This window comes from Peromyscus californicus, unplaced genomic scaffold (assembly GCF_007827085.1).
Source record: "Peromyscus californicus insignis strain IS unplaced genomic scaffold, ASM782708v3 Scaffold_15__1_contigs__length_86483966, whole genome shotgun sequence".
Classification (NCBI taxonomy): Eukaryota; Metazoa; Chordata; class Mammalia; order Rodentia; family Cricetidae; genus Peromyscus; species Peromyscus californicus.
Window position 1 is genome coordinate 33033107 of NW_026294447.1, and position 24818 is coordinate 33057924.

At 41.5% G+C, this 24818-nt stretch overlaps 1 protein-coding gene across 3 annotated transcripts; it reads left to right on the forward strand.

Annotated features, from left to right (window-relative positions):
- The first annotated feature begins 3580 nt into the window (after nt 1-3580).
- CUNH14orf28 (chromosome unknown C14orf28 homolog) lies at nt 3581-13046 on the forward strand. Of its 3 annotated transcripts, none has more exons than XM_052738596.1 (5): nt 3581-3724; nt 7082-7606; nt 9008-9097; nt 10184-10330; nt 10928-13046. In XM_052738596.1, the coding sequence occupies exons 2-5, from the start codon at nt 7083-7085 to the stop codon at nt 11109-11111; spliced, it is 945 nt and encodes a 314-aa protein (XP_052594556.1). In that variant the 5' UTR covers nt 3581-3724; nt 7082; the 3' UTR covers nt 11112-13046. The 3 variants fall into 3 exon arrangements, with proteins under 3 accessions (XP_052594556.1, XP_052594558.1, XP_052594557.1); XM_052738598.1 differs by having other exon boundaries at nt 10196-10330; XM_052738597.1 differs by lacking the exon at nt 3581-3724 and adding an exon at nt 3745-3998.
- Nucleotides 13047-24818: the final 11772 nt, after the last annotated feature.

Genomic DNA, 24818 nt, shown 5'->3' on the forward strand with positions numbered 1-24818 from the left:
TGCTTTTTAACATGTAACAACTCATATAATTGCCACAACCACCCATGGAAAAAGTCTAAAAGTACCAAATATTGGTGAGTATGTGGAGCAAGTGGAACCTACATGGTGGGAATGTAAAATCATTCATCTACTTTGGAAGATAATGTAGCAATTTCTTAAAAAGTTAAACATGCATCTACCATATGATCCAGTCCTTACACTTTAGTTATTCACACAATAGCAAAGGAAATGTGTGCACAAATATATTCATAGTTGTGTTGATATTGTGTTCCCCAATATATATGTGCACCTTAATAAACTTATCTGAGGTCAGAGAACAGAACAGCCGCTAGATAGAGGCCAGAAAATGGTGGCACACACACCCTTAATCCTAGCATTCTGGGGGCAGAGATCCATCTGGGTCTCTGTGAGTTCAAAGCCACACTAGAAACTGCCAGGCATGGTGACACACGCCTTTAATCCCAGGAAATGATGGCAGGAAACAAAAAGGTATATAAGGCCTGAAAACCAGGAACTAGAGCCTGGTTAAGCTTTTAGGCTTTTAGCAGCAATTCAGCTGAGATTCATTTTGGATGAGGACTCAGAGGCTTCCAGTCTGAGAAAACAGGATCAGCTGAGGAATTGGCGAGGCGAGGTAGCTGTGGCTGGTTCTGTTTCTCTGATCTTCCAGCATTCACCCCAATACCTGGCTCCAGGTTTGATTTTATTAATAAGACCTTCTAACAATTTGTGCTACACATAGTAGCTCTCTTGAAAACAGGTTAAAACTAGACATGCTCTAATTGTCCACTAACTGGTGACTAGGAAAGAAACTGCAGTTCATCCACGCAATGAAATACATTTAGCAACACAAAAGGAACTACTGTGCAGACCATAGATGAGTATCCAAACGATTACACTGCAAGAGAGAGAGCAAACAGAAAAAAAGAGTACCTACTGTGAGTGTACTTACGGACCACTTAAGAAGATGGAGATGGATGCACACTAACAAAAATAGAACTTATTTTTGTTGCTTAGGTGTGGGGCAGGAAGGAAGAAACTATAAAGGGGCACCAGGATACCTGAGGGTGATGCACATGTTCATTTGTGGCTTCACACACATGTCAAAACATGCCAAAGTATGCACTTTAAATATGTTCCATATGTCAATCACACCTCAATAATGCTGTTTTTAAAAAATCCTATATTTGGTCATCAGATTCAGGAGTGGAAAGAGAGACAGAAATCTGTTTAAAGTCTTCAAAGGCATTTTGGGGGATGATGTTAAGTATGCAAGGAATCCATACCTGCCTCCCCCCAGCTGGCCTTCCCACACTTTAATGATACATCTTGCTGCTCTTCTCCACACACCATCTCTGTCGGTTTTTAAGAAAAGAATGAACTCCTCTTTATATCTTGAAGAGATTGTGAATTAAATATATGGCCAACATTTACAAACATTTTAAAGGGGTGTTCTTCTAGCGAGATAATATCACATGAACTTTTTCGACACAATAATTTGTCTTACCTCTCATGGTATCAGTAATTCTCATCTGTAAGATGCAATAAGAAACTACAAAAGCCAGAAATTAAGAACTGACTTTGTAAGGATTACTAGTTATTATTCTTTGAACAGAGCTCTCTTTTTCTCCCTCTGCTTAGAGAAACATTTGTTTCTTCTCTCCCTCATCTGCGCTCAAGCTTTTTTCCTAGTCTGCATGCCTCCATCTAGAGTGATTTATGAGGAAGGTCCTCGCTTAGCCTTGCATAAGCATTATATCGTTATGCTCAGTCTGTGAAAACTCCCATGTAATGGACTGGCATTCAGCTCTTCAAATCTGCCATCCTGTATTCTGGAGTCTGGACCCCTTTACAGTCTTTATTCAAAGACTGAATTGCATACTCTCGACATCATCTCCAGTTCTACTTGAGAGTGGAGGTAGTTTTTCTGAAGGATACTTTCCAGGCACAGGGCCACACAGGGCTTTAACTCTTGGAGGATTGAAAGGATACTAACGAAAATTCATAGTTGGTAAATCCACAAACTCTAGAATTAAACATCTCTGATTTGAGCTTCGTCTCTGTCACTTCTTGTGTGGAAACTTATCTCTAATTTTTGAGCACTAAAATGGGACTTAAGCTAATTTGGGGGGGGGGGGTTGTTTGTTTGTTTGTTTTTCGAGACAGGGTTTCTCTGTGCAGCATTGTGTCTTTCCTGGAACTCACTCTGTAGCCCAGGCTGGCCTGGAACTCATAGAGATCCACCTGCCTCAGCCTCCCGAGTGCTGGGATTAACGGCGTGCGCCACCAACGTCCAGCCTTAAACTATTTTTTTTAAATAGTATCCTCTTCCGTTGTAAAATACAGCATTGTGTCTAGGTGGTGGCGCTGCATGCCTTTAAACCCACACTCGGGAGGCAGAGACAGGTGGATCTCTTAAGTTCCAAGTCAGTCTGGTCTACAGAGTGAGTTCTAGGACAGCCAGAACTACACAAAGAAACCCTGTGGGGGGCGGTGGGGGTGGAGGGTGGAGAGTGGTTCAAGGGGCTCACAGAGTCTGCACCAACAGCCAGGGAGCCTTCATGGAACCCCCTATGCCCTCTACATATGTGTGACGGTTGTGTAGCTTGGTCTATTTGTGAGACGCCTAGCAGCGGGAGCAGGGGCTGTCCCTAACACTTCGGCAGGCTTTGGGGAAACCTATTCCTCACCCTGGGTTGCTTTGTCCAGGCTTAATATAAGGGGAGGAGCTCAATCCTACCTCAACTTGATATGCCATGCTTTGTTGATACCCATAAGAGGCCTACCCCTTTCTGAACAGAAACAGAGAAGTGGATGGGAGGAGGGGGGAAGCGGGATGGGAGGAGAGGAGGGAGGGGAAACTGCGGTCGGGATGTAAATTAATGAATAAATATAATTAATTTTTTAAAAAAAGAAACCCTGTCTCCAAAACAAAACAGAAACAGCATTGTGGCTAATCTTAAACAGTATTTAAGATACCAATTCAACTGTTTTTCATATATATATTTAAATCAATATCTCACATAGTCATAATGTATTGAGGGGAAAAAAAAAAAAAAGAGGCTCGCTTTGTGAGTTAGGGATTCCAAAGACCTAAAACCAAAACTAGCCCAAAAATGGTACTGGAGTCAAAAGGCCAAGCAAGCCGCTCCAGCCCAGACATCAGCAGCTCCTCCGGGGGGAAAAGCCCAGCCCATCTCCCGCTGCCCCACCCACCCTGTCACTCTGGGCCCCGCCCCTCCCCGCGAGGACCCGCCCTCCTACACCTGACCCCGGCTCCGATTGGGCAAGTCTGAAGGCTGTACACACCCACACCCACCCCCACACCCCCGACCCGCGCACGCTGGGCGGGGCCTTCGCGCCTGCGCAGCCGGGCGGCCGGCGGCTGGGGTGGCCTGGCCGGGCCGGGCCGTGGTGCGTGGGGTTGGGGGGGGGAGGGGGCGGCCGCGCGGAATCCTGCTCCGTAACAAGCGACGCGCCGCGCCCCGCGGTCCCGGCTGCGTGGGCCGCTCGGGTGGGGCTGGGCGCTGCGGCTGCGGTGGCTGCGGCCGCGGCGGGCGCGATGGAGGCCGTGCCGGAGCCCCGCACGCTCGCCGGGGGCGGCCGAGGCAGCCGGAGGGGCTGGTAGATGCGGCGGCCGCGGCGGCGGCGGCCCGGGCTCTCCATGAGCGAGCGGCGGCGGCGACGGGTGCGGCGGCACCGGCGGTCTTCGGTCCCGCGGGAGGTAGGCGCGGAGGGCGAGCCGCTCGCGGGCCCCCCCCCCGGAGGCCTGGCGGCGGCGGGAGGGTGGGCGTGGCCGCGCGGGCGTGGACTCCCCACCCTCCACCCCAACCCCTGGGAGGATGTCGAGTCCCGCGACCCTCGGTTGTGCGGTGTTCGGTTCCCGCGACAGGTGGTCGAGTCCTCCGGGGAACACCCTGTGACCCCTGGGCATGACAGCGCGGGTGGAGAAATTGAGGTTGGGGAGTTTCCAACCGAAGGAGCTGGGATGGAGGCAGGTAAGAGCCAGCGAGTACATCCTCCAGGGACGGCGTTCTGGAAACTCTGGGCTATTTCAGTAAAGCTCTTTGCAACCATTGCTCCCCCCACCCCACCTCCTTTTTTTTTTTTTTTTTTTTTCAAGTTTTACTGCAATTTACATTTGCACAACTGACCGATGTTTTGCTGGGATTTTAAGTGTACTCGAGATCTTCCAGGGTTGCCTTTAAAGTTAGGTTCGTGCTCTATGTATCCGTGCGGTCTAAGAGTTGCAGATTATAATCATTGCTTTTCATAGCTGTGGTTATTCTTCATTTGATCACATCCAAGAGGTAATTTGAACAGAAACACTAGGAATTAGTCTTCCTTTCCAGTATAATATTTAGGAATCCGAACTCAAGCTCCTAAACCTTGTTCCAAAATTCTTTAAAATTCAAGAGATAAAATGAAATCATGAAAAGTTTTTCTCATTTTAAAAATGCTTGAATGTCTTAGGATTTAAAAAAAAAAAAACCTCTAAATGAAACTAACTGGTCAATTTTTATTAAGAAATGTGTTTGTCTCCTTGGCTTCAGATTGCCACACTCGGCTGATTCAGTAATTGATGAGAGCCAGCGCGTGTTAACAGACTAAATATAAACACCCGTATTTCAAACTAAATATAGAACCAAGTAATTTAGAATGCAATATCTTGTCTCAAGTGGAAAACAGTGTACATGTTTAATGTACAACAGAATTTGCTAGCACCACAGAATGGTTTTGAACTTAATTTGGAACATAAAACTCAGGTTTATGGTTGTGTTTGTGTTGTTTAAGAGGATGTGATATTTGATAAGAAAAGGTGGTCAAAATAAGACGCACACCTTTAATCTCAGCACTCTGGAGACACAGGCTGGTGGATCTCTGAGTTCGAGGCCAGCCTGGTCTACAGAGTGAGTTCCAGGACAGCCAGAGCTACAGAGAGACCGAGTTCAGCCATTTCTTTCCCTGTTTCTATTGCTCAGATACATCCCCTTTTCTTAAAACTAAACTTTTCTGTAAAAGTAACATATTAGAAAGCAGTATTGTAATTTATAGTTATTTTTCCAAGTAAAATGAAGCAACTTTTACGAAACAATTTCAGCAAGAACTGTTTGGGTTTTTTTTAATTGCTTTATGTAACATACATAGAACACAACACCTTTATTGAGGTAGTGTCTGTGACTTTAACAGTGTCTGGCTGTCCTCAAGGAAAGGAGAAGGAAAGGTGTGTCCATTTAAAGGGGAAGGACACTCCAGTTTATTCCCAGAACGTGCAGAGGGGAGAATCAGGGTATTAAGTCCTGAGAGTCGCATCACATGGCCTCTGTAGTTAAAATGAAGACTGGCACAATTCTAGGATGCACATAAATATCCATCCCGAAGTGAATAGAAATAATAGCTGTGCTACTGTTTGAAGGGCTGTGCTCACTTCTCTTTTGTATTCCAAAGTCAAATGCCAGATTAGCCTTCATGGAGAGCAACAGGTCATTAGGTGGTTGTTTTATAGCCTAGTACCCTCTGCAGTATAATTAATATAAAGACCAAGAGATGGCTCTTTTGTGCTTGAAAATATCCGGGGGTGTCATTTCAGTGGATTATTAAGTGGAACTGCCTGCATTAACAAGGAACTGAAGTACAACTTGTACCTGGGAAGGTAGAAAGCGGCTTACATTAAGAATAAAACCAATTAAATTTAATATGCATCTTTAGTTTTTATTAGCATGTTAATTTAACAAATCTCTATGACATTTTTGTAAGTTTAAATCTTTTAATAGTTTTATTTTCATTTAGAATTTATTACAAGGTTTTCTTATATCACAGATGGAGACTAATATAATTAATACACAGGCCCATCAGATGGTCATTCTACACCTTAAAAAGAGGGATTTGGCTTGGGTTTTTTTTTTTTTTTTTGAAGATTGATCTAATTTTATGTGTTAAAGTGTTTTACGTGTGTGTGTGTGTGTGTGTGTGTGTGTGTGTGTGTGTGTGTGTGTGTGTACACAGTATTCACAGAGGCCAGAAGAGGGCACTGGACTGCCTGGAACTGCAGTACAGGCAGTTGTAAGCCTCCGTATAGGTGCTGAGAACCAAACCTATGCCATCTGCAAGAGCAGCAAGTGCTCTTAACCACTAAGCCATCTCTCCAGCCCCCATATCTATTAAAAACTAATAAAAAGCCTAGGTATCAAAGCTCTTCCTTTTTTTGTTTCTGTTTTTGTTTTTTTGAGACAGGGTTTCTTTGTGTAGCTTTGGCGCCTTTCCTGAAACTCACTCTGTAGACCAGGCTGGCCTGGAACTCACAGAGATCCGCCTGCCTCTGCCTCCCAAGTGCTGGGATTAAAGATGTGAGCCACCACCACCCAGCTTCAAAGCTCTTTTCTTAAAAAAAATTTAAAAGAGATATTTGTTATTTGTATGTGTGCATGCACACTCAAGAAAGGCCACGCATAGCACAGCATGTGTGTGGAGATCAGAGGGCAACTTTGTGAAGTTAATTCTCTCCTTCCACCCTTCTGTGGATTCCTGGGATTAAACTCAGTTTTTCAGGTTTGAATGGTACCATCTTGCTGTCCTAGGTTTTGACTTCTTCAACGATCTTTACAGAGACCAAGACCATGCATATTGCCTGAGCCATGCAAATCATTAAATTAGCTGGGTAGTGGTGGTGCACACTTTTAATCCCAGCACTTGGGAGGCAGAGCGTTCGAGGCCAGCCTGGTCTACAAAGAGAGATCAAAGTTCCTGGAATTAAGGGGCTAGAGAGATGGCTCAGTGGTTAAGAGCACCGGCTGCTTTTACAGAGGATCTGGATTCAATTCCCAGCACACACATGGTGGCTCATAACTGTCTGAAAGTCCAGTTCCAAGAGATCTGGCACCCTCACACAGACATGCATGCAGGCAAAACATCAATGCACATGAAATAAAAATAAATTTTTTAAAAAATCATTAAATTATTGTTGTTATTTTCATATTGGGAGGCCACCTAACAATCTAATTTGACTCTGTAAGTAGATTTATTTTCATTTAAATATATCTCCTTCCACATACATGTTTTATTTTGCACTTGTGAAATGCAGGATGAAGACACTGTTTGAAGAGATCAAAGCATCAATTAAAAATAACTATAACCAAGATCGATCATTTTGGAGGCCTGTTCTTCCTTGGGGAGGAGTTTTTACTATCAAAGCTGGCCGCAAAGCAGTATCCTGTACACCCCTCTATGTTGAAATCAGACTGAAAAATACCTGCACCATAGATGGATTCTTGATGTTACTGTATGTCATTCTTAATGAAAATGAAAATTTCCCCAGGGAACTCTCTCTCCACTTTGGCAGGGAGTTTGTAGACTGTTTTCTTTATTTAATGGACACCTACAGTTTTACAACTGTGAAGCTGCTTTGGATTTGGGACAAGATGGAAAAACAGCAATACAAATCTGAAGTTCATAAAGCTTCATTAGTAATCGATTTGTTTGGGAACGAGCATGACAATTTTACAAAAAATCTTGAAAATCTCATGTCTACCATTCAAGAGAGTTACTGTTCTAACTGGCGCTGCCCGACCCGCGTGCAGGAAGATCAGCAGCGCACAATTAGTATAAAGTAAGTCGCTCTCAACTCTGTCCTGTCACGTTATTTGTTAATGAGCTTTGCTTAATTACATGTGTCTATCTGCAAAACCACCCGAAAGCTTCTTAGTAGCAAAGAAAGAAATTATCCAATATGCAAAGGGAATCGTTCCTGGTCCAAGTTTACTAAGTTCTCTGTGCCAAAGATTGAACCTCTTAAATGTTAAATTTTTAATGTTTTGGGGTTTCATGTTTTGAATGGTCCTCTGTCAGGAAGACGAGTTCTACAGAAACAAAGAACTAAAAATGCCCTTTCGTGGAAAGGCCAAGAATATTTGTAGACAGAAACTCCAAATTCGGCTTCTCATCTCTGGAGAGGATGTGACTGAGGAGACAGTGCTGGGGGCAGCTGAGTGGTGTTCGGCTTTCAGAGAGAATACAGACCTCTAAGATGCTGGGGAAGGCCGAGCTGGGAAGACCTGGTGGAGTGATGGCAGACATTGAAGTCTCAGGGGACCGGTAGGGAAAAGGACTGATGCCACAAGCGAATCCAGACATTTCCAGGGGTGAATTGGGCCATAGTCAGGAAAAATAGCTTAATAGATTGGAAATTTACATTGTATATATTCACATGTCATCTATTTTCCTGTATTGCTGGTAAGATGGGGTTGATTTGAAAGCCACCAGGGGAAGTTTTTTTCTGTCATAATGAACTGAAGTGCTTTATAAATTCAGTTTATTTAAATTAGCATCTGTCAATCTTGTCAATCAATAATATATACAATTATATAACTGTAATTCTGTGTTAATACTGTTTTGTATTTCTCTCACTTAAAATGCCTTTCATTATACTGTAGAACTTTTTTAAGCTTATATTTTATAATCTTGTATTTAAAGCAGACTCTGAAGTTTGCAGAGCAAGCATTTCTAACAGATGAGGCAACGAAAACAAGTCACAATTGTTAGTGGGTTTACTCTGCTAATCAGCTGCTGTCTGCATTCTGCATCCAACTTTCTACTCATCAGAACTCAACTGTTAAGGCACATTTTTTTAAAGTGAAAGTAGCAACAACTGTATGCATCAGGATCAGTTTACAGGAAACTTTATCCATGCAATATTTATAGAGTTCAGCTGCTTCTATAGTATCTGCCTAAAACACAAGGCTGATCATGTATGCTCTTGTATGACTGTAATACCAACATGCAGGGAGTTGAGTCAAACGGATCACTGAAGCTAGCCTTGGCTACTTTCAGGCCAGCCTGGGCTAAAGGTGTGAGATCCTGTCTTAAAACAGCCAAAAACCCAAAGATATCAGAGGTTGTGTGTTTCATATTATTTGTTATGCTCATAATGCTTTAGCCTCTAAAATTTATCATTCTAATAATGTCCTAAACTGTTAAATCCCTTCTTACTCGGATTTTGCTATTATTGTAGTCCTCCCCAAGAAATTCCACATGGAAACTTGATACGACTGGCTGTGGATGAGTTATTCTGTTCCAAGATTGAACTTTGTGAAGAGCGTGGGTGAGTACATGATAGACATTTGAAAATATTTCTGTTGCATTATAAAGAAATGTAGACTAGTAAGCTCTCTGAAGTTAATAAACTTCTAAAACAACAATGCATAAATATTTATGTAGCCTAACAGTTTTTCAGTGTTCCTAGTCTAGTTTAGTATGTCATCATATGTTATGTTTTGTTACCAGATATAAATATACAATTTGGTACTATTGCTCATTGACAATACAAAGCAAACACCTTTTTTCTCTTTCCTCATTGCTGAGTAGGTACAATAAAACCTTGGTTAACCGGAACCCGGCTAATCAGGACCCTCAATTAAATGGACTTTTTTCTGCATTCCTCATTTAGGAAAAAGGTAAATGAAAACCAAAAAATTTAATACAGTTTAAAAAAGTCAAAAGGGCATAAATATTTATCCCAATCATTTAGCAATTTCTATGTCTACATTATTTTGTGCATTAGAAGTTAATATTTAGAAGAATGGTCTTATAAAACAAAAAAATAATGAAAGATAAAAGATGCATACATTATTTTTAAGACCAAAAAAAAAGGAACCTACATACTTTAGCAACAAGTACTGAAGCAAATGATTTTCTGGTTAACTTAATGTAGTTAATAATGTTTGTCAACCAGAAGACTGTGCCCTGAGCATTCCGGTTAATCGAGATTTTACTGTAAAGTTGTATTTTGATTTGTATGCTTAATACTTACTAATACTAAAAAGAAGAGAATTTGCTTCATGTTAATAGAAGATCCTAAACCTAAAAAGGAGGCATTTTCTCCCTCAGTCATTGAAACCACCTTGAAGAAAAAACTGTATGTATAAGTAAAAGCTATTACAATGGTTCAACAGGTTCATGCTTTTATAACTCTTAATATAAACAGTCAACTTTTCTAGGAGTTCTTAAAGCATCACTTCTAGTATAGAGAATAGACCCTATATAGACCTCCGGGACTAGGAAAATAAGGTAATAAAACAGTCATACTCTTACCCATTATAATAGAGTAACTGTGCTTACTAGAAAATTAAATACAGTTCAGAAGTATTGAAAAGCCATTTGTTCCATGTATGATAATGTTCATGCCCAGTTTTCATTTTAGGTGTGGTGGCTTAAGAGAATTTTCCCAACGAGTTTTCTGCCATGGGGCACCCCCTTTTGTTGTGTTGAATATGCAGCATTGGAAACCTGAAGATCTGGCATATGTACCCTATTACCTGGATTTATCTGATCACAAGTAGGTAGTTTTTGTTGTTTGTTTGTTTTATGAGACTAGAAAAAAAAACTAGTCCACCATGATTTTGACTAGCCGTTAAGAAGATATTGTTAACTGAACATGGTGGTGCATGCCTTTAACCCCAGTAGTCTGAACTCAGACAGGAGGAGCCTGGTGAGTTTGAGGCTAACCTGTTGTAAGCAGGAAGTTCTGGACCAGTCAGAGCTACACAGTGAGACCCTGGTTCAGGGTAAAAAAAAGATGATATGTTAAAATAAATCAAGGCTTTCTAGATTTCTGGATTCTGACTGTGATCAGAGTCCACTATGAGGAAGGCAGTTACTAGCAACATGCATAATGAGCATGTAGATTGTAGAGCATAATGAGATTGTAGAACAGGACTGCTCTCAAACCTAGTCCTGCCTTTTACAGGATCTGTAACATTTGTCAGTTGCCTTACTGATAAAGCAGAAATGGTAGTATATATCTGTAAAAGTAAATAAATTTTTTAAAAAATAACTTAAGAACTGTTTATCATAAAAAATGAAATCTGATCTTTTTATGTATTTTATATATAAAATTTATATATATATATATGTATGTATTTATAATTTGCAGGTATTTACTGGAAGGTGCCACTTTATTTAACAAAGAGGAACATCATTATTCTGCAGCTTTCCAGATAGATGGACATTGGATGCACTATGATGGCCTCAGAAATGTGAATTTAATTTTGTTAAATAAACCCCCAGAGTTTCTCCTCTTGTCATCATTGGTTTATATTCGAGCAGCAGAGAAATAAATATAGACTGATGCTAAATTCAGTTGTTCTCCCGCTTGCCCGTGCCCCCTAGAGGAAGGGCTCTTGTTCTGTATATACTTGGTATCCAAGGAAACGGTTCAACTATACTAGTTTCAGAGATGTATTTGTCAGTGTTTTGCCCCAGGTAAATGTTTTATATGGAAGATCTATGCAAAAATGTATTTTTAAGTATTTTCTGGGTTATTTTTATACAAGCATATGTTATGTTCAAATAAAATATATCTTATGGCCTTTGTAATTTTTATTTATATATACCTCAACAGTTTTTACATTTCTATCCTTAAATCCAAGAAAATACTTTGTCATTTTAATTCTAAAATTTTCTTTTTAGATATATGAGTAAATCCTAGGGTAAAAGTCAGTATTTTGGTTATCTGACTGTATTTCTTTGCCTTACCTCCAAAGTGCACTATTGGATGTAGTAGGATTTGAATGTACGGCTTATGGATAGCTTATTTTACCCATTGCTTACTTTGTTTTACCCTTTGCTCATTTCTTTGTGGTAATTTAAAAAATATATTGGAAATTTTTTTGTAGAGTAAGCCATTTCGTTGTAGTAGTTACTGTAACTATTTGCTGAAATGTACACCCTCCAGTGCATTTCCAGCCTCTGATTTCAGTTAATGTAAACATTACAAACACATTATATAACAATCCTAAATATCTTACCATTAAATGGAATGAAAATTCTCTTAAGTTATTTTGCAGACAAGGCAACTGTCAAAAATACTAGGCAGCTGGATATTTATTAGTGTTGGACTAACAATAGAAATGTGTTTATATATTTAAGAGGAAAATGGGGTACCTCGTAATATTTATTCTAATTCAGATTTTTTTTTTTTTTTTGAGCTGAGGATCAAACCCAGGGCCTTGAGCTTGCTAGGCAAGTACTCTACCACTGAGCTAAATCCCCAACCCCTCTAATTCAGATTTTTTAAAAATTGTAACATGTGAGGCCGGGCGGTGGTGGCGCACGCCTTTAATCCCAGCACTCGGGAGGCAGAGCCAGGTGGATCTCTGTGAGTTCGAGGCCAGCCTGGGCTACCAAGTGAGTTCCAGGAAAGGTGCAAAGCTACACAGAGAAACCCTGTCTCGAAAAACCAAAAAAAAAAAAAAAAATTTGTAACATGTGGCTCCCTTGAAACTGCTCATTGACATCAGGAGGCTTGGGTCTGTAATGCCACGGATGTGAAGTCAACATTTGACGGTTAACAGAATACGTGTTTTGTTATAAATAACCTAAAGTCACTCATCTTTTTGCAATTTAAAAGGAGAATATTTTCAAGGGAGACTACTTGATGAACGATCATTAATTTTAGTGTTTACATTACAATAAAATAACATCATTTTGTATTTGGGTTTGAGATTGAGTGCAGTCTATCTGAAGACTTTACACGACCACAGAGTTCACTGCCAAATACCAAACTGCTAAGGTTTCATTATAAATCTTACATTGCTATGGTGTGTGTTGAGAAAATTTGCTGTAAGGATGGGTAAATGTGGGTGAAATCTTGCTAACCCTGTCTCACTTTGAGTAAATATTATGAAAATTATTTTTAATACAAGAATAAGAATGGCATTTAAAAAAAAATCACCCAGGGTTTATTTAAATAGTTCCCCAAGTATGGTAATGGGACTTGATTGACAGCAAGCTTTTCTACTAACAATATATTGCATGAATCAAACTATACAGCCTACAGATACTAACAGCTACATACATAAATGGTACGGTTACATTATTAATGACTTAAGTTGTTCTTAATGCAGATTCTTCAGGGAATTGCACTTTATTGGGATATTAGTTTATTGTTCAATAACTTACCTACCTCACAGGGTTGTTGTGAGGGTTAAGATGTTAAAATTTTTATTACCTTCAACATGCTAATAAAAACATATTTCTACCTCTTTTGTGTATAGGCAGTCTCCCAGATTCTCTTATGAATGTTTTTTAGAATTTTTAAAAATTATCTAGGTATTATTATATCATAAAAGAAAATTAGTAGTAGCTTATATCACCAATGTGTGGTGAGATTTAAATATGGCTTCTGGGACCTGAGTGGTTGGGTTGAAAGAAAGTTACCCACAGTTGGCAAACAATGGATAAAGTCAAGTGAAATCAGCCAGAGTGTCTATAGAATGTGGTGGTAGCAAAGGAGGATTTTCTTTTGAAATCAAACACCCTTTGTGAAATCAATCTGAGGAAAGGGGGGGTCAGGAAAAAAAGGGCAGTATTTCTTTAATCGAAATGCCACAAACTACCACTTAAAATGGAAGAAGTAATTTTATTGGTTTGACTACACTTGGGAGTGGGTTAGGGTGAGTGGTATCACCTTCCAACTTGTGCCAATCTTAGATTTACTTTTTTTGTTGTTGGGGGGTGCAGTTTCAAGACAGGGTTTCTCTTTGTGGCTTTGGAGCCTGTCCTGGATCTCGCTCTGTAGACCAGGCTGGCCTCGAACTCACAGAGATCCGCCTGCCTCTGCCTCCCGAGTGCTGGGATCAAAGGCGTGCGCCACCACCACCCAGCCTAGATTTACTTCTTAAAAATGATTTTTATGCATGTGTGTTTCTATGTAGTGTGTGTACATATGTGTGTGTTAGCTTGTGTGTGGTAAGAAAATTGTGTGTGTGCACTCATAATTTGTGTGCAGCACAGAAAAGGTGTGTACGCATGTGTGTGTTTGTACATGTGTGTTTGTATATGTGCACATGTTAGCTTGTGTGCAGTACAGAAAAGGTAGAAACTTGCTTGTACACCTAGCTGCAGCTTTATTATTTGACTTGGAATTTTTGTCTCATTTTAAATAATGTATAAAGCAGTGAATATAAAGTATATAAAGAGGAAAAAGATAATTTCCCTGCTTAGTGATAATTATTTTATGTGGTAAAAGCCTTTCTAAAAGACTACGTGGTGAGCTGTATAGAACTGAAGAGAACACATCAAGGGAGCTAGGGCCTTGTAGGAATCTGCTAGAAGCTGGCACAATGCTCTCAGTTATCCAGGCTGAGAGAACTCTAAGAGGATAGTGAACACTAGAATGTAACGGAAGCTAGGCATGCAGGTCAGTGGCAGATCATAGTCTTGGCATGTAAATGGCCCCCGGTGGCTCTCAACCACAACTGCCTATGAGAATGTCAGATGACTGTGAGCTGTGTTCATTTAAAACATTATTACTGAGGTGTGTGTGTTCTTGTGTGTGCAAGCTTCATCTCCTACTAAAGCTGGAGTTATAATTGGTTATGACCCACTGGATGTGGGTGCTGGGAACCAAATTTAGGCCCTCTGCAAGAACAGTAAGCACTCTTAACCACTGAGCCATCCCTCTGGCCCCTCCCTGCATTCTTGGTGAGAGCAACTCACAGTTGAAGGTGGAGCTCACTTAATGTAGCCTGAATTACTTAAATTATACATGAAATAAAACATTTTTATTTGAAGGGGAGCACATATTAAAATATTGATACTGAGATGTCTTGGTTAAGTGACTGCTTCCTAAAACCCTGCTTTTTAAATTAAAAGGCATGCACAGAGAACTTTCACATGACTCAAAAACCACTGTAAAATCTGTCAGCCTCATCATGTGCAAGTCATGAAGGAAGATGTAAAAGTGCTACGGGATAATCCTTCTGTACATTGCGACAATGTGTTTCTCTCATTGTTAATAAAAAGCTGATTGCCCAATAGCTGGGCAGGAGGAGATTGAGCAGGAGAGCCAGACTAGGAGGGCGCTAGGAAGAAGAAGGGCAGAGTCTGAAGAGTCGCCAGCAGATGCAAAGGAAGCAGAAGATGAGCATGGTGTACTGAGAAAAGGTACCACCGTGTGGCAGAGGGCATAAGAAATACGGTGTAATTTAGTTATCAGAGCTAGTTAGTAACAAGCCTGAGCTATCGGCTGAGCATTTATAATTAATATTGAGTCTCCGTGTTGGTTATTTGGGAACTGGCAGGCAGGAAAGAAAAGTTTGCCTATGTAAAAGAGCAATATAAACCATATCCTGCAATCCTTTGTGAAAATGAAAAGAGGTAGCTCAGATTCACTGCTCCACTTGCTCACTCAGAAGAAGAGAGAAGTATGTGCTGCTCTAGCCAAATGTCATTGTATTTCTTGGGTTCTTTTGTAAAACTGGTAGATGGGTCTCTCATCTGGGGGCAGTTATGAGTCAGGGTGATGCTTGTGTAAAAGATAATATGATAGATGTATTACAGGAGTCTAAAATAATGAGATGCCAAGAAAATTTTCTGGGGCCAAACTGAAATGAAAGGCCAGGAACAAAACCATGTACTGTGGATGAGATGTCTACATCAGTCCAAGTGAGCTTTGATACCCAGGCTTTTTATTAGTTTTTAATAGAGATGAATCTTCCGTGTTCCTATCACCCAGCTTCAACTATTAACCACATTTTGTTAATGTTGAGTCCAAAGGAACCTCCAATTCCCCAGAGTTCAAAAAGCAGTGCCCATGTCCTGAAATGACAGTCTTGGCTTTATTCAAGCTGGACTATAGAAGGATTTCTGGCAGTTAGATAAAAGCTAGCTTCCTCTGCCCCACCCCCCAGCTACTCATTGTGTTATAACCCATTATTCTCTGCTATTCCCTCTCTTGATATGCTTGGTATTTTTTTTTTTTTTTTTTTTTTTTTTGGATTTTCGAGACAGGGTTTCTCTGTGTAGCTTTGCGCCTTTTCCTGGAACTCACTTGGTAGCCCAGGCTGGCCTCGAACTCACAGAGATCCGCCTGGCTCTGCCTCCCGAGTGCTGGGATTAAAGGCGTGCGCCACCACTGCCCGGCGCATGCTTGGTATTTTATCTCTTGCTATTCCTGCTATTCTTTCTTCTCTGCTTCCCTAGCCTGGCTATGTCCAGTCTGGTTTTTTTTTTTTTTTTTTTTGCTTTGTTTTTGTTTTTGTTTGTTTGTTTGTTTTGTTTTCATTTTTCTCTGCTCTTATAGTCGAACTTTTATTCGGGCTGCCAGCTCACAAATAACAACATGGAGGATTATTATTAGTAATGAAAACTTGTATTAGTTTAGGCTTATCCCACTAGCTCTTTTAAATTAGCCTGCTTTTATTAATTTACATTCTTCCTTGTGGCTTGGTTAACTCCACTCTGTACCATATGTCCGACCTCTTCAGTGCCTTTTTGGCATCTCTGTACTGTGATCCTGCTTCCTCTGCATCTGGCTGTCAACTCCACCTTTCTTCTTCCCAGAGTCCTCTCTGTCCCTGGAAATCCCGCCCAACCTCTTCCCATCTAGCTATTGACCATTCAGCTCTTTAGTAAACCAATCAGAGGTGCCTTGGCAAAGACACATCTTCACAGGTGAACAAATACTCTGCCACAGCTCTGGACTCTTCAAGATGCCTCTAAATATTTTCTCTCTATTATTTATAGTAAAAACCTTCTCCCAATTGAGCAGTTATTTTGGCAGTTTCTTTACTGCACTCCCTCTAATACAACTAATCCTCCATTTATTCACCACACCTTTACAAAAAAAAAAATCCCAGAGAGCATGCGTTGTGATAGATAAGCAAATGAGACCCTTTCTAGTTAATAAAGATATTTAAACATTTTATTGTATTGCTCAGACGAAACAATCACACTTTTAAAAATTAGTGCTTTTTGCAACATTTTATGTTCAATTGACATTAATTCTTCACTAATTTTCTGGAAAAGGGTTACCACTAGCTGTTTTGAGTCAGGATCTAAGCAAGGTCAATAGTTGCATGTTAAGTCTCTTATTTCTTTCTGGACTAAGGAGTCCTCCTTCCCTTCTTTCTCGGAAATTATCTTTGTTGAATAAACAAGTGATTGTGCAGTAGATTGCCGCAGTTCTTGGATTAGACTCAGTGTTGCTTTTTTTGTATTATTTAACATGTCTTGCTCAAATTTTCTATAAATTGAAATTTGGGTATAGAGTTTTGGTTCTATTTAATTTTTTAAATTTTGCCCATTCATTCATTTTAGGAAGTCTATTTAGAAAGACAAGGCATCAGCTCATGAATACATATGCCTGGCAATCCCACTTCTAGTGATGCCAAGCTTAACTGTGAAATTTGTCAGGCTCTCTTTCAGATCTTTAGCTTTTGCTTTAGTGTAGCTTTAGCAGCTCTTGGTGGTTGCTGCTGGAGTTGTGGATGATTTACCAATCCTGTCGTTCCTTCAGTATTTACTTTCTGGGATTCTACAAAGGAAGTATTTCAAAGTATTGCAAAGCAATTATTTGATTACCCTGATACATTATGTAAAAGAAAGACAGTGGAAAAGGATACTCTTTGCTTATTCCTTTTCACCTTAATGGATACACTAAACTTTTTTATGTAACAATTTCTTTATTGATTCTTTGGGAATTTCATATCATGTACTCCAGTTTTACTCATTGCCTAGTACCCCCATATCTGCCCTTGCAGCATCCCCTCCAAAATAAAATTTAAAAAAAAATTAAAACCAAACCACACAACAAACAAAAAACCTCTTTGTTCCTCTGTCTTTCCCTCCCTTCCCAACACCTCTTCATTCATCTTAGTGGCATTGGGAGCCACAGTGTGTCATATAGTAGACCCTTCTGTCCAATCAGATTTACTTGAAAGTGTTCATTGCAATGAGTCACTGGGTCTGGTTCAAGGCCTCTGGTTTCTGGTACACCATCATCACTGGACCCTCACCAAAACTCCTCTTTGATATCTCCATGGAGATCCTGTGGGTATTATTTCGCCAGACCAGTCCCTTCATGCACTCCAGCAGGTCATAGATGTGGCAGATGTTGGGATGGGCCGACCCAAGGCCCAGCTGTAGGACTGGGTGGTAGTCGAGCTAGTTAGTCCTGGCCCCTGGGGCTGCCACCTTCAGGTGAGGGGTGGAGCCAGCTCTCCTATGCCCATGCCAAGAGGGCCATGGTGAAGGGTGGGGCCATCTCTCCCAAGTGGAGGACGATGGCTCTCCCATGAGGATTAGGGCCAGCTCTCTTTCTGCAGTGCCCAGGGAAGGGCAGTGCCATCTCAGCATGGCCCTTGGACTTCAACACTCATGATTCCTATGGCCCCCAGTGGTAACACAGGCCACAGACACCAACCCAGACTCCAGCTGCAGCAAGACCATAGAACTAGCATGGCCCTGGTGGAGGTTTAGCCCTCAGATACCAATAAGGCCACAGGTTGCGGCCCAGAACCTGGACATTCACGTGGCCTTCAATGGTAACAGGAGCATTGGACATCAACACAGACCCTGGCTGCAGTAGAACCACAGACCCAGACATGGCCTGCAGCTGCAGCTCTGGCCCAGACATCACCATGACACCAAGTAGCAGCACAAGCCGCTCAGATCTGTATGGTCCTGGCTGTTATAATTTAGAAATGACAGAAGGTGGTCTCAGCGGGTAGGAGCCAAGAGGCCCCAGAAAGTCATGCCACATGACAGAACTCATGTGGAGGATTTATTGGGGGAGGGGAAGAGACACAGAGTAAGAGAGAGAGAGGGGAGAGAGAGAGAGAGAGAGAGAGAGAGAGAGAGAGAGAGAGAAGGAGGCTGGGGATGAGGAGAGAAGAAGAGAGAGAAGGGCCCCGCCTTTTATGAGGGGACATAGGGCATGTGCACAGTGACCAGGTAGCAATGGGTGTATTATGTTATCAGGACCCTGAGCAGGGCAAAGTACTGCCGGCATATTGGCATGCCTGAATGTTAACACTGGGGAGGTGGCTGCCTCTGCTCAGGTGAAAAACAACAGCAAACTAAACAGGATACAAGGCTCATACAGAGTTTCTTGGGAAGGGGGTGGAACTTTTTAGGATGGAGCTTTCCAGGGTGGAGTTTGGTGGGATTTCATGTCCAGAGATTGGGCTTTTTAGAGTATTCTGTGGGTGGAACCTGGCAGTTAGAGGTCCTCAGGGGAGGGGCCTGGTCACTCGAGGGGCTTACATTCCTCCCTTTTTTGTTTATTATTGATAAACAAACAGTTCATAGGAAAGGGGGAGATGTTATCATTAGACTACTTCCTGCTGAATCAGGGTGTTGAAGTCTATTGGACAAAATTGATCTTCACTATCAGGGTATAATTGGTAGTCGCTGGCCTCCGGCTCTGTAACTAGGGGCTGGTAATACTGCAATAGCAACTGATTAAAAGTTGGTTAGAAATATTTTGAATTTATTGTTGAGGAAATCTAGACAAGAGGTTTATAAGGCAGGGTGAGACAAGTGGGATTAAGAATAGCAGGAGAAAGGGCAAGAAGGGTAGCATCCATCTCCATATTGGACTGTTAATGAGCCCCTAACAAAAAGCATCAAGCTGTTTCTTACGTTTTTGGGGGATCCATCTGGAGTTGTCAGATCTTGTCTTTTACTATACCTGACTGGTTGACATAGAAGCAACACTCTTCCCTGAGGAGGAGACAAAGACCACCTTTTTTTTGCTGTCACAATCTTCACTGATTTTGTAGCACTTATGGTGCCCCAGTGAGTCTATTTAGCCCTGGAGGGTAAGGATGGTCTGAGCCACCCATTGGAGATCCTGGATGAACTGAGAAGAAAATCTATAGTAAATAGTTAGGGAAGTAGTTAGTCCTGGGTCTCAACACCAAAATGTAAGTGTTACAGCTCTGGAGGGAAAGGTATCCCGGCACACCTGTGTGGCTTTCACAGTAAAAGCAGACAGAGCAGGGAGCTCCATAGTGACACCTACCCAGCAGAAGGGCAGAGACAAGTGGTTAGAGCAGGTAGAGGAGAAAACAGCTGGAGAAGTGCAAATGTCTTAGTAAGTAGAATTGCACACATGGTGGGATCTTGAAGAGCATTACAGGTAGTACGCCCACAAGGTGGGCAGCCCAAAGAGCATAGAAGATTCGTTCTTTCTTTTTTTTATTATTAAGAAAAAAAAATGCATTCGTTTTACACACCAATCAAAGATCCCCTTCTTCTTTCCTCCCACCCACCCCCAGCCTCCCCTTCCCAACCCACCCTCTACTCCCCTCCACAAGAAGGTAAGGCCTCCCATAGGGAGGCACATCCAGTAGAGGCAAGTCCAAGCCCTTCCCACTGCCTCAAGGCTGCATGAGGTGTCCTATCAAAGGTAGTGGACTCCAAAAAGCCTGCTCTTGCACCAGGGATGAATTCTGATCCTACCGCCAGGGAGCTCCCCTAGCATATCAAGCTACACAACTGATTCAGCACACAAAAATCTGTCAATGTAATACACCATATAAACAAAGTGAAAGAAAAAAAACACATGATCATCTCATTAGATGCTGAAAAGGCCTTTGACAAAATCCAACATCCCTTCATCATAAAGGTCTTAGAGAGATCAGGAATACAAGGAACATACCTAAACATAATAAAGGCAATTTACAGCAAGCCAACAGCTAACATCAAATTAAATGGAGAGAAACTCAAAGCAATTCCACTAAAATCAGGAACAAGGCTGTCTGCTCTCCCCATATTTATTCAATATAGTACTTGAAGTTCTAGCTAGAGCAATAAGACAACAAAAGGAGATCAAGGGGATACAAATTAGAAAGGAAGAAGTCAAACTTTCACTATTTGCAGATGATATGATAGTGTACATAAATGACCCCAAAAATTCTACCAGAGAACTCCTACAGCTGATAAATACCTTCAGTAATGTGGCAGGATACAAGATTAACTCAAGAATGGGGAAAGATCTTCACCAATCCCACATCTGATCTCCAAAATACATAAAGAACTCAAGAAACAGACATCAAAATAACGAACAATCCAATTAAAAAATGAGCTACAGATCTAAACAGAGAATTCTCAAAGGAAGAATTTCAAATGGACAAAAGACATTTAAAGAATTTCTCAGCATCCTTAGTCATCAGGGAGATGCAAATCAAAACGATTCTGAGATACCATCTTACACCTGTCAGAATGGCTAAGATCAAAAGCAATGAAGACAGCTTATGCTGGAGAGGATGTGAAGCTAGGGGAACACTCCTCCACTGTTGGTGGGAGTGTGAACTTGTACAGACACTTTGGAAATCAGTATGGCAGTTTCTCAGAAAATTGGGAATCAATCTTCCTCAAGACCCAGCTATACCACTCTTGGGCATATACCCAAGGAATGCTCAATAATACCACAGAGACACATGCTCAACTATGTTCATAGCAGCATTATTTGTAATAGCCAGAACTTGGAAACAACCTAGATGCCCCTCAACTGAAGAATGGATTAAAAAAATGTGGTACATATATACAATGGAGTACTACTCAGCAGAGAAAAACAATGACATCATGAAATTTGCAGGCAAATGGATGGAACTAGAAAATATCATCCTGAGTGAAGTAACCCAGACTCAGAAGAAGATTCTTTCTTAAAAGGTCAGAGATAAGAGGCTTAAGTCCCCCAAAGCTATGAACAGAGAATGAGTATTGAGTACTTGTGATATATTTGGTGGGGTTTAATAAGGCTGGTCAAGCTTTCACCCTACCCTAACAATAGGGGAACAAAAAGATGTGGGTCCCTAAAACTCCATCAGGACTAAATAGGTAGCCCCAGTGTCCAGAAGGAGAGAGATAGATCACCCTGATACTGTGGTGTCTACCTGAGGCTCCTAGTGAGAGATGGCAGTGATCAGGCCAAAGGAGCCTGGGCCCCCTCAGTCATACATGGCCAGATCTAGGATGCCAGCTGAAGGACCACCTGGGCTTGATGTCCCCATACCACAAGGGACATGGGGGCAGTCAACACCCAAATGCCCTTCTTGATGATACCTTGGAAATGGTCTGGGTGTTATGAGGGATCAGACAGGCCCAAGCCCAGGCCCAGTGATCCTCCTAACTGCATTTGAAACAGGGACCCAGAAGTTGTCAGGCTTTGGGATGCCAGGGAACCTGGGCAGTTGCTATGGCCAATTGAAAGGTCTTTTCTAGCATTGGGTATTTTTGTTTAGGGGCTTTGGTACACTTAAAGGCCATTGCTAAGACTTCTGCCTGTGGAGTCAAGGGTCCTTTCTCTAGACATTTAAGTTTGACCCTAATGTCAGGGAAACTCTGAAAGAAGTAGATCATAAGGAGTTGTTTTCCATCTGCAGTCTCAGGATCCAGATTGGTGTCTTGTAAGAGGGCCTCCGCAAGGATTTGTAGGATTAAGATGGGTTATCATGTTTGTCCTGGACGACCTCTTGGATCTTTTTCACAATTTCTCTCTTTAAGCGTGGCCAACCAGGAGGCAAGTTACAAACTGACCCCTAGCAAGGATGTCTCTGAAGTATTGTAATTTCATTCAGGGTCCTGGTCCTGACTGAGTGGGCAGCCTGTCGCTGAAAGGGAGAAAGAGAAACCAGAGAGGCTGGAGAGGAAGAGAAGGGATTGTGGATTGAGGCTTGTTTGTGTGATCAAAAACAGCAGAAGAATCATCTGGTTTGGGCCTCACAGCTAGGAGGAGTCGTTTTTCCGTGGGTCGCTATGTCATGCGGTCGCTTTTATCAAGATGCGATTGAGGTCACATGGCAAAGTCCATCCTTTCCAACCCTAGCAAAGGGGGCTGTTAGCCATGTGGCTACCTCCATCCCAGCCGGGGGATCAGCCGCTGAAGCGGCAGCAAGCCACGTGTTTCATAAATAGATTTTTTACTATCAACCCAGGTGTTGTGAGTTTTAAATTAACCCAAACTTCACACAAGAGATTTATTAGGAGGGAAAAATCCGGGGGCGGGGGTGGGGGGTGGGGGGTGGGTGGCTGCCTCTGCTGGGGCGAGAAACAGCCGCAAACTGGACAGGATAGAGGGCTTATATAGAGTTTCTTGGGAAGAGGGCGGAGCTTTCCAGGGTGGAGATTGGTGGATTTCATGTCCAGAGATTGGGGTTTTTACTCTGTATGATGGGGGCAGGGTCCAGCAGTTAGGGCAGTCAGAATGTTCTGTGGGTGGAACCTGGCAGTTAGAGGTCCTGGGGGAGGGGCCCGGTTACTCATTCAGCTCGAGGAGCTTACAATTCCCACATGTGGTGATATTTTGTTTGTGCTCTAACAAATAAAGCTTGCCGCAGATCAGAGGGTGGAGCTAGCCATTAGTAAACCATAGAGGTCTTGAGGTCTCTACAGACAAACAGGAAGTGATATGGTTGGGTGGAAACAGGAATATCAGGCCGATGGAGCCAGGAGATCGGCCCCTTTTCGGTCTGAGGAGACATGGCGGTAAGAGGTGACTTTGGCTAGCTCCTTTACTTTTCTGATCTTTCAACATCTCAATATCTGACTCTGGGTTTTCATTAAGACCAATTATAATTCATGCTACACCCATATATTCATTCATTTAGATATATTTATACATTATAGGCTAAGATTAACATATGAGGGAGAACATGAGCTTTTTTTTTTTCTGAGACTGGGTCATCTTGTGTGTTATACACTCTAAGTCCATCCAATTTCCTGCAAATTTCCCGATTTCATTTTTCTTTAGACCTGAATAATATTCATATATATACATATATATCAGATCATTATCCATGAATTTTCTGATTGACTAGTTTAGTTCTACTTCCTATCATAAATAGAAGAACAACGAACATGGATGTACATATATCTGCATGGTAGGATATGGAGGTCTATGGTTATATGACCAAGAGTGGAATAGCTAGTTCATATAATAGTCCTTCTTTTAATTTTTTGAGGAACCTCCACATTGATTAATCACACTGGTTGTATTAATTTGCATTCCCACTGCAGTGGATAAGGGTTCCCCTTTCTCCACATCTTCTCCAACATTGGATGTCTTGACAATGGCCTTTCTGACTGCTGTGAGATGGTATCTCATAGATTTAATTTCCCTAATGACTAGGACTATTGAACACCTTTAAAAGCAGTTATTGTCCATTTGTGGTGGTTTTTTTTTTCCAGTCTGTCTATTCAATTTATTAGTCATTTGTTGATTGGTGGTCACCCCACTTTGGTGTTTAATTTTAGCAGTGTTTTTTATAAATTCTGGATATCAACCTCTTGTCTGAAGTATTACAGCTGGTAAATATTTTTTTCTCCCGTCTGTTAGCTGTGTATTCTGCTGAGTTTCCTTTGCTGTGTGGTTTCAATCAATTGTTGTGTCTTGGATACTCCATGCAGTTCATTAAATGCTTCCCCCACACACACACTTTAAATTTATCCAGATTTGTTCTATTATGCTGAACTTATTTGCTTTTTGAAAAAAAATTACAAAAAATATTTTAAATAATTTAAAATATTGTCAAAGTTATAGAGACCTAATGAAAGGACTTTACTAGAGCTTTACTGAATTAATCTGTCCATTTGAATGATTGCTCCATGTTTTCTTTCTTTCTTTCTTTTTTTTCATAGACAGGATCTCCCCATGCAGCCTATGCAGAGCAGGACACTTACTCCTGGTCTTGATGTCTGATTTGGCATGTGAAGGGCTTCTGCATTCCATTGAGTTTATTTCAGACTCTTGAAATTCATTTTATTATTGTTCACCATCCCTCTGCGACACAATTGTCCTAAACAAAAGAACCATCTAGCAAGTTGAAGACAGAACCCAGGAAGTCCAGAGGAAGTTCCTGGAGCAGGACATTTTCTATTCTCTCTGTGTGAACTGGGGGAGGGGTGGTCTTGAGTACTCTGTCATTTCCGGTAGAATATAGCATATGGTTAATATCACTTCTTTCACCTTCCCTTATTACCCGCAATTACTAAACTGATTGATCTTACAGTGACTCCTGGGTAATGTAGATGTTCTC

What these genes read in the sequence shown, in the direction of transcription:
- CUNH14orf28 (XM_052738596.1), top strand. Translation starts at nt 7,083, where the DNA reads ATGAAGACACTGTTTGAAGAGATCAAAGCATCAATTAAAAATAACTAT. An exon ending in CAGCGCACAATTAGTATAAA is followed by an intron (nt 7,607 to 9,007) that starts GTAAGTCGCTCT and finishes CTATTATTGTAG; the next exon opens with TCCTCCCCAAGAAATTCCAC. An exon ending in GAACTTTGTGAAGAGCGTGG is followed by an intron (nt 9,098 to 10,183) that starts GTGAGTACATGA and finishes GTTCATGCCCAG; the next exon opens with TTTTCATTTTAGGTGTGGTG.